The sequence below is a fragment of the Epinephelus moara genome, chromosome 17 (assembly GCF_006386435.1).
Source record: "Epinephelus moara isolate mb chromosome 17, YSFRI_EMoa_1.0, whole genome shotgun sequence".
Lineage (NCBI taxonomy): Eukaryota > Metazoa > Chordata > Actinopteri > Perciformes > Serranidae > Epinephelus > Epinephelus moara.
This window is the reverse complement of record NC_065522.1, coordinates 4402614-4412934: the sequence shown is the minus strand read 5'-3', so window position 1 is coordinate 4412934 and position 10321 is coordinate 4402614. Positions and strand designations below refer to the sequence as shown.

General features: G+C 40.3%; 1 protein-coding gene across 1 annotated transcript in view; it reads left to right on the top strand.

Moving 5' to 3' along the window:
- The window catches only part of arrb2b (arrestin, beta 2b), a 22372-nt gene that overhangs the window by 3710 nt on the left and 8341 nt on the right, over positions 1-10321 (top strand). Inside the window, exons 2-8 of the mRNA XM_050066381.1 lie at positions 6165-6195; positions 6309-6369; positions 7339-7383; positions 7468-7664; positions 8437-8564; positions 9715-9850; positions 9933-10017. Of these exons, the coding sequence (XP_049922338.1) occupies positions 6165-6195; positions 6309-6369; positions 7339-7383; positions 7468-7664; positions 8437-8564; positions 9715-9850; positions 9933-10017 (683 nt within the window). The remainder of the gene's footprint in view (positions 1-6164; positions 6196-6308; positions 6370-7338; positions 7384-7467; positions 7665-8436; positions 8565-9714; positions 9851-9932; positions 10018-10321) is intronic.

Genomic DNA, 10321 nt, shown 5'->3' with positions numbered 1-10321 from the left:
TCTGAATTTAACATCAGGAAATTGGTGCTCATCCAAGTTTTTATGTCTTTAAGGCAGTTATGGAGTTTAGTTAATTGATTACTTTCTTCTGGCTTCATCGATAAATACAACTGAGTATCATCCGCATAACAATGGAAATTTATAGAGTGATTTCTAATGATGTTACCTAAAGGAAGCATATATAGAGTAAATAGGATTGGTCCGAGCACAGAACCTTGCGGAACTTCAAAACAAACTTTGGTACGTAAGGACATTTTTTTTTTTTATCTGATTCCACTTGTGACTAGAACTGCCAGTTTATAGAAGATGGTTTTGTGAACTGTGGAGTGTAAGAGTATGAACAATATTTAAATGAAACTGGGGGCTGGTTAAGCGGGGATGTATCCTGTCCTTAGTGCTGACCTCAGTTGCTTCATTCCCTGCTGAGTTGAGTTTTGTTATGATTACAGACTTTTTTTTTGCCTTTGAGGATAAGGGGTTGACAGGAAGGGGTTCACATGTTAAGGAAGTAATGGACGTTTTTGTCGATAATCAGGATGTGCATTTTGTTCTTTGACCCTGTTTTCTTTCCTCAGAATGTAAAAGGCAGCACATTCCTGGACAGGGACATGCTAATGTTCTTAAAACTGCAGCAGTGTGCATAACCTTTAAGCTGACATGGCCTGAATGGTCTTAACAACAGCTCTGCTTTTAGGCCAGTAACAGTCTTTTTCTATAATAATGTAAATAATGAAGACAAAGTTTTCATTTTGTGTTGTTGTGGTTGTATACATGGGCTGATAAGTTGCAACAGTTGGTCACAAAATAATTCCTGTCATACTGGCATACACTGGCCACATTTCCTGGAACACACTTCACCCTCTTCCTGTTTAGTTTAAGCATAGCCTCTCTGCTCTCTCCTTTCTGACTGGAGAGGATTTCTCAACTCCATAACACTGACTGTCTAATGTGCTGACTTAGCTAAATGGAACGTAATGTGACAATATCTAAATGGACAGGAAACTATGAATTCCCTACACTCTTTAAAGGTAAATAAGACGAGTCATTTGACCATTTGACTGGGACTTAGTGCAATTATTAAATATAAGAGTAAAACTGTTCCAACGGTAGAAAAATGTAACCCCTTATCTGATTTTAGTTGTGATGTGAGCGAAATTGTGTAGCCTACTCACTTGTCTGTTTAGTTTTATTAAAATGATCTGCTTCTCAGGTGTACTGGTAACTTATGAAATATAACATGACATGAGTTACCCAGGTCTTGATTCTCCACTTCTCCACTGTTCTTCCTAAGAGCTCTAATTTTGCAAAACAACCAAAACGCTTATCATAATTATGTCAGTCAAATGCACATATGGCTTTAATTTGTTTTTGTTTGTTTTTTTCTTATCTTTTAAAAAACTGGGTCTTCAACAGGTGTTCTGCAACCCTAAGGGGACCTACAGCATTACTGTTTAATAATTTACTGTAATTTGAGCTTTAAGGGTTTTTTTTGTTTTTTTTTTCCAAAAATTAAAATATATCTAGAATTAGGGCTAGGCACAGTTCAAGCTACCTTTAAGGTATCAACCAAAATAACCTGGTATCAAGTAGTATTGACACATCTCCAGTCAAATGATGCATGCATTCAATCCTTTTTTTGGCTGGGGGTCTGGTGAAGTTTTTTTTAGATATGTTTTTGGGCATTTTGCTTTTAATGGATAGGACAGCCAAGTGTGAAAGGGGGAGAGACAGAGAGAGAGAGAGAGAGAGAGAGGGATGACATGCAGCAAAGGGCCACAGGCTGGACTTGAACCTGGGCCGCTGCAGCAACAGCCTTGTATATGGGGCGCCTGCTCTATCCACTAAGCCACCGACGCCCCAGGTCTGGTGAAGTTGAGCGTGGTGTAGCCTATTTGAGGGAGTTAGGAGTTTAGCATGCCAAAATACACATTAACATGAATCCAACATATTAATAGCAAAGATAGCTAGCTAGCTAATGCTAAATTTCTGTGCAGCATAACAGCAAGGTAAACTAGTAAGCTTACACTTATGTTCTGTTGAAATATTAATTGCATTAGCTTATTATTCCAATTGTACAGATATTCTTGTGAGCTACTACAACTGCTGCTGACATGGTAGATTCAGGCAAGCGCAAATGAGAGAAGACCCAAAAATATTCAGAGAATTATCTCAAGTGCAACTCAATATTATACAATATATGTAGTAGGGGGTCCCTGTTCTGTTTCTCTTTGAGCAAAGGGGTCCTTGGCCTGAAAAACATTAAAGACCCCTGTTGTAAGTTATAATTTAATAAAGCAAAGCCTGCAAGCTAGTTCAGGCTGCTACAATCCATCCAACCAACACAGTCAATGTATTATGTTGTGTTAGGCACAAAATGTGTTAAACATGCTGGCAACATGAAAATAATGCCATTGCAAAGTTTTATGAATGATAGCAGTTTCAAACACGTTGTTAGGGGAAAAAAAACACTTGGTTAAGTTTAGACATAAAAAAAATACTAGGTTGAGTTAAAGTTAAGATCATGGTTTCCCTTAAAATAAATCCCTACGGAATGCAAGAGACTTATGTTGTGCTCATACTGGGCAAAAATAAAACTGTTTGCGCAAGAGAATTAGATATAAAGTCAATGCAAAGACACAATTAGAAGTGATTTCCTGCTGGGCAGCATGAAGGACGCAACATGAATGACATGCAATATGTGAATCAAGCCACGGGAATGAAGCTAATAGTGTGATTTTGTGTCATACGCTTACCTGCGAGAGTTGAAAAATCTGAACTTCAGCAACCAATTCGTGCTGAGATAGCCAGTCAGCGTTCAGATCCTCCGGGAACATATGACCCTGAGGATGTACTGACGAAAGTTCGTTCATCTATTCAGCGATTTCTCGTGTATATGACGCAGGTTATTTGTGCGTATGGAGCAAGTCAAAACAAAATACTCTAGCGCTCAAACTTGCATGAGTAATGCAACGCCAAAATTTGCATTGCATTTGGTGTGAACACAACATTAAACTTATGTACTTTGTTTAGTTACGTAAAATACCTTCGCAAAATACTTTCCATAGTTATTTTAAGACTGTAAAGTCACGTAACTATGTTGACTTTTGATTTCACAGGAGACACAAATGGTCTCCTAGTTGAAAGTCAATGTTTGTTTGACGTGTCTGCCTGACCTACCAGGATTTTCTCACTTTTTATACTTAATTTGTGTGTCCACCAGTACAAAAGATCCTCGTTTACTTTGCATTGGCATTGTCTGCATTTTCGTAGCACCTAATTCTATCATTTTTGTCCCCACCACAGGGTTACACATTGTTTTGTTTTTTTTTAAGATTATTTTTTGGGCTTTTTGCCTTTAATATACAGGACAGTGTGAAATGGGGAGACAGAGAGAGTGGGGGGACGACATGCAGCAAAGGGTTGCAAGCCCGAGTCGAGCTCGTGGCTGCTGCGGCGAGGCATCGCCTCTATACATGGGGCGCCGGCACTATCCACTATGCTACTGACGCCCCGAGGGTTACACATTGTTAAGAGTTTGTGACCATTTTGGGTACTTCTATGAGACCGGGCCAATCAAACATACCCTTTTGATTATGGCAGTGTATGCCCACGTAAGCTACACAACTAACCTATCACCTGCTAATACTGCTGCCACCACCGCTGCTGTTCATATAGCATTTTAAAGGACCCAGCTCCACCTAGCATCCAACTCTAGGCTCTGAGTCTCCATTCACCTGTGGGGCAGCAGTGTTGAGGAGTAAGCAGAGGCACAGTGTTTAATTGGTTCAGAAGCTATATGTACGAAGGAGCAATTGTATTTGTAAATAGTCACAAATCTTAAAATAACACCATTAAATATGGTGCCCCCCCCCCCCAATCTAAATGAATGAAATTTTTCTTAAATATAAGCAAGACGAACTTCATTACTTTTTGTTCCAATAGGAAGAGAAAAATTGTTGATCATTTTTGTATCATAACAAATTGTCAGGTCATTGAGAGAGTGAAACCCACCAAATTCCTGGGGGTACATGTTGATGAATTTTCAAGCTCCAAATGTCATATTGATAAATTGACCTGGAAACCCATGTGGGCAATTGGCATGGGGCCATTATGGAACCCATGGACAATCTTATAGGGCCCATTTTTCAGCCCATGTTCCAACCACATGGGCTTCACATACCAATATTCGCTGGGGAGTTACATGTAAGTTAAGTGCAAAATAAATGTAATTGTAATCAGAGACGGTTACTGAGGAAAAAAAATATGTAGCCTAATTAAATTAAAATTACAAATTCACATGTTGGTGATTACAAAGGTGTAACATCCGTATATATTCTTTTTGGTAAAAAGGCTGTAGATTATAACATTAATTCTGTTGCTTGCATCTTTTCACCATTCAGAATGCCTTCTTTTGTCATAGCCTAGTTCTGGACGTTTTTCAGCATAATTGCAGAGTTTTAAAAAAAATGAAAAGAAATGAATCAAAAAGTAATCAAATGTAATGAGCAGGGATGCACGATAATACTGGCACATCATCGTATCAGCCGATATTAACTTTAAAATTGAATATCAGAATCGGCAAACATGCTAATAATATCGGCACGTCATCTGTATTGGCTAATATCAGCTTTAAAATGAATCAGCCATCATGCTTTTTCTTATTTTGCATAATTTATCAATATTACATACATTGAAAAGTATTGTATTTCATGTCTCCAGCTGCTGGTGGGCCATCACGATAAGAGTATGTATGCATAAAATAAGGTTAATTACACTGCAGAAGAGACTTGATGATCACTAAAATTAGGTGTGGGGAAAAAAGTGGATATATCAATATCGCTTTTGGTTATCAGTCAAATGAGTTGTTACAAATCAGCATATCGAATATTGGCAAAAAATCCAATATTGTGCATCGCTATTAATAAGTTACATTCCAACACTGGATCAGTTAAAATCATCACTCCCTGCTTTCTTGGGAGTGACTAGGTCAGAGCCTAGATGCCAAATATCAACACTGTACACATTCTACATTCACATAATAATTCATTTTATTTTTATTCCCTCTCATTGTTTTTTCACTGTTGTGTGTGAGGATTTATGTAAAGCCTGTTGAATTGCTTCTATGTTTGAGTGGTACTATAAAAATAATTGATGAGATCTAACACTGTAACAGAACCAGGGTGGAGATTTCCATGAAATGAGTCTGGAATAGTTCCTTGAGTGTGTTTTTCTGAAAACATTTTCTCTGATTAATTGTATTGTTCTTTGTTAAGTGCTATGGCAGTTTTCCATTGCAATGACTAATGTCCCCCTTGGGATCAGCTGTGTACTGTAACCTAATCAGGCACACATGGTCATAGACAGGCCACAAACACTATACTGTTACTGAATCTGCTCTGTTCTGTCACACATATAGAGACTGTTGAGAATAAATGTCATTCATGGTCAGTTTTAGACACTGTGCGAGACTCCAGGACACACATTTAGTTGTAGCCTAGTTTATGCTGACCTTCCTGTCATACAGTTCATTGTCCTGTCAGCCATCACTGCTGCTTTCTACTGTAACTGCTCACTTTTTGTTTACACAAAGGAATGGTGTACTGTGTGTGTGTGTGTGTGTGTGTGTGTGTGTGTGTGTGTGTGTGTGTGTGTGTGTGTGTGTGTAATTATAAAGCACAGGAAATATGATGTCATTATACAGCGCTGTTTGTGTGTATTGGAGTGTAATGTGATCAACAGTTCCTACACTCACAGCTTGTTGTTGGTCAACCTAGATGTAGTTGTATAAAGACAACTGGACACAGTGTTGGAGATGGGGTCCATTTCATTTATTCATTCCTATCAAAGTTTCTCAGTGGTGCATGAAGCCAAAAACGTTTGACTTTCTGGGTATAAAATACCCGGATCTTCTGCATCATTTGGCCCGTACAGCAAGTGCACTAGAGACTTTTGCAGCCAAGCAGCTAACCTCTGGTTGCTCAGTGCTTCTACACTTGAATCTGCAGGTGTTGCTTGAATAATGTCAGGGGACATCTTTTAACAAAGCACTGCATTCAATTTGTGGAGCTCAGACCAGTTGCTTATGCTTAAATAAATCTCTAATTAAAATTTTACGTACCCTAAACACTATGTTAACAAGATATGCTCTCTCCCTTCCTCTGCAGGGTCTTCAAGAAGTCCAGCCCTAACTGCAAGGTAGGATATGTGGTGGGGGTTGTCATCATTGTTTCCTCCTCTCTCAAACATCTCCTGTTATGGAGTATCCTCATCACTCCATTTTTTTTCTGTCTGTCTCTTTCTGCCCACAGCTCACAGTTTATCTAGGGAAGCGAGACTTTGTTGATCACTTAGACCACGTAGATCCAGTGGGTGAGTCTAAACAAACTTCAGCTCCAACTATTAAATTTATTTTGTCCACGGAGGGCAGTTGGTTTTTCGGCGAGGCATATAATACATAAAAGAACATAGACATACAGCCCAGTAAGGGGGAGGGGAAGTCTCCTGAATACAAGTGGACTAGAAGTCCAACAGCAGAAGTCACTGGTGTCCAAATTTGACATTTTCACAGTGTACAAAGCACAGCAGCAATAACATCTAAAAAAAATGTCAAGGCAGATAGAATAAATAGCTGCAGAATATAAAGGTATATAATGTAAAATAAAATAGAATTATCAAGTTGAAAGGAATCAAATTCAATCAAACTAAATAACTAAATTGAATTGAATTGAAGTGAATTGATTTTAACTGAAATAATTTGAATTTAATCAAATTAAATAAAATTAACTGAATTAATATCGAATTGTATTACACTCAACTGAATCAAATTCAGTCAGATTAGATTATTAGAATTAATTAAATTAAATGATGAAGGTGGTTGAACCTCCTCTGTATTTAAGAGCAAGAGTCCCTTTTTAATTTAGAAATTTATCACTAGTACGTTTTATGATTTTATAGAGTTTATAGTAACAGCTGACACATTTAACTTCAGCACACTGATGGGCACTAGGGAAGTTATGGGATGCTGAGGGCTGCAAAGGACACAGGCTGTGTCCAAATTTGGGCAAAAGAGGGCTGTGTTTCTCAACTGCATTTGAGGGAGCCTGAGATGAGACAGACCTTGTTGGCCTTTTTTATGTTTGGTTTAGAAATTCAGCCTCTGAATTGGGGTGCAAGTATACATACATATACATATACATACACAATGTGGAAAGATAGCACTTGCCCTCAAAATGTTGAAGTGTTCCTTTGGTTAAAGCATATCTGGATAATATTTATCATGTGTAGACACAATGTTTTGATGTACATTTGTTCAACATCACTTGTGTGTGTGTTCTAAAGATGGAGTGCTCCTTGTAGATCCGGAGTACCTGAAAGATCGAAAAGGTAAAGTTTGACAGACACAAAGTAACAGAGTGACTCAATGACTGATTGACCTTCCAGTTCATCAGTGTCTTTGTCCATCCTCAGTGTTTGTGACTCTGACCTGTGCGTTTCGTTATGGTCGAGAGGATCTGGACGTCTTGGGCCTTTCCTTCCGGAAGGACCTGTACATCAACACCATCCAGGCCTTCCCTCCTCTGCAGGAGAAGAAGATGCCTCTGAGCCGCCTGCAGGAGAGGCTGCTGAAGAAGCTGGGTCAGCATGCCTACTCCTTCCATTTTACTGTAAGACTTGGAAACACGACCACCTCACTCTGACACTACTATAGACCAGCAGATGGCACCATGTATGGTAGCCTCAGCCAACAGTGTGTGAATGTGTGTGTGAACGTGTGAATGTGACATGTAGTGTAAAAGCGCTTGTGGTCGCAGGACTGAAAAAGTGCAGTCCATTTACCACACCCAGGCTCTACTTGTAAACTGATGTTATAGCCAGTTAGGCTTCTCCAGGAACACATAATGTGCCAGTAAGAGTTTGTAAACAATGACAAAAAAAAACAGAAAAGTGAAAAGAACAAGATTATAAAAGTAGCTGTTGGTGCAGTTGGCATTAGTCTGGTGGAAGAATATAAAAAGTTAAACTGCGTATAAAAAGTCATGTATATGTGTTATTTTTCAGTGATAGAGGGTGAAAGATAGCCTCATATGGATCCAAATGATGTCATCAGCTCAAGATGACAACACCCTTATCAGGGGAATTATAGCTCCATTTTTGTATAGTGAGAGGAAGTGGAGACGTGTTGTCCATCGTTGGTCTGGACACAGACAAAGTGATAGCATTGGGCCTGGTAAAAAACATAACCACTGACAGAATCTATACAAACAAGTTGCACTATCAAGAAGGAGAATCCTCAGAGGGATTTTTCCTGCAGTAAATCAGTATTAACAATTATAAACTGCTTCTTTTTAGATCCCAGTGACCACTTGCGTGTAGTACACTGTTATGGTCACTACTATGATATCAAACAGCTCACATACTTATTATTACCAATTTCAGATCCCCCAGAACCTGCCCTGCTCAGTAACCCTCCAGCCGGGTCCAGAGGACACCGGGAAGGCGTGTGGTGTGGACTATGAGCTTCGAGCATTCTGTGCCAAGACTGCGGAGGAAAAAATCCACCAAAGGTTTAACACATTTACACACCTGGCTGGGACTACAACCAAACTAGCACTCCTAGAGAGGGTGGTTCTCTGAGAAACTCAAGAGGCTAGACCAGTGCTGGCCCATGGCATAGGCAGTATAGGCCAATTGTCATCCATAGGGAGCGCCACAAATGGCTTACTATTTTTTTACTGCTATTATTTTTGAAATTTTACGTAAGGCCACAACAACATAACAACGTAGCAAAGCCTATTTGATAATAAAGATGTAATGGGTGTGATTGAACCCAAATGCAGCACTCAGTGACAGTTGGTAATGACCTTTATTGAAACACAAGGTAACAGGAACATGAGCTGACAGTTCATTCTTTGTGGCTCAGAGCCCACATACAGTCTCTGGGTTCAGGGTCCAGGGCCGAACTCGGAAGTGGGACCAAGAGCGAGGACGTGAGTCCTTGGATCCGAACAGTTCAGTCTGACAGCAGGCAACTGACAAGCAGGTGGGAACACTCACGCTGAAACGTGGCAGGAAAACACCACAAAGCCACAGGCAGACGGAAATCAGAGATGCTGAGGCGTGGTTCGGGACAGAAGGGTGGTGAGTTTACCAGGACACAGACGACATAGACAGGTCAGAGGCAGACCCGGTCGGTACCAGGGAATCAAATCAAAAGTGAATGCTGGAAAGTCTTGCCTGAAGTCAAAGAACAATCTGGCACAGAAGGAAAGGCAGAAGCTGCTTATATGCAGGGAGTGCTGATAACAAGCAGCTGTGTGCACAGGTGAGTGGAGTTATCTTGATGAGGCGGGCGTGGCTGGCAGGTAGAATGGAAAAGGGAGGGAGAGCGGGGGAGCAGAATGCAGGCTGTGACAAGAGAGACCTTTTTTTCTAGGTTCCTGCCAAACCCCGGCCCCCCTCCCCAGCTAGGGGGGGAGATGGGTGAGTTATTCGACGTCACATGTCACCCGTCGCAGGCTGTATCATTATCATGTCAAAAAGACAAAAGCTCTCTGGTGCCCACTCAACTACCACTACGCTACTAAGATGAGTGTACGCGGAGAAAAAGAGCATGAAAACCCAACAAATCTGTGTTGCAATCAGCAGGAGGGGAGCTAGTTATTGTTACCTCTAAGCACATGTTTGTACATGTATGAAAACCTGTTGTTTATGTAGGAACTCTGTGCAACTGGTGATCCGGAAGGTTCAGTACGCTCCAGAAAAGCCAGGTCCACAGCCCATGGTGGAGACCAGTCGCAGCTTCCTGATGTCTGATAGAGCTCTACACCTTGAGGTCTCACTGGATAAGGAGGTAACACACTCACACACTTTGATGTGTTGTTGTTTGATGATGATGATGGGATATACACACTGCTATGTCTGTGTTTCTCCAGCTGTATTACCATGGTGAGCCCATCAATGTCAATGTCCACGTCAGCAACAATTCCACCAAGAGTATCAAGAGGGTGAAGATATCTGGTAACTCCACCTACTCTTACACACACTCACACTGTTGTTTCAACTACATTGCTTCAAATACAGAACTGAAAGAAATTTTGCACCTCTTGACACTACAATTTATTGTTACTGGCAGGGGTGGAAATCCTGGGGGGACAGGGGGGACATGACTCCCCCTTCAATAAAGCTGTACCCCCCTAGAATAATTTGAGACACAATTAATAATTTTTGAACAATGCAGTAGTATTTATTAAAAGCACAATGTAAGCGGTGCTCATTATAAAAGCGCAATAATGTGCTATTTAAATCTTAAAAGATTGAGTCC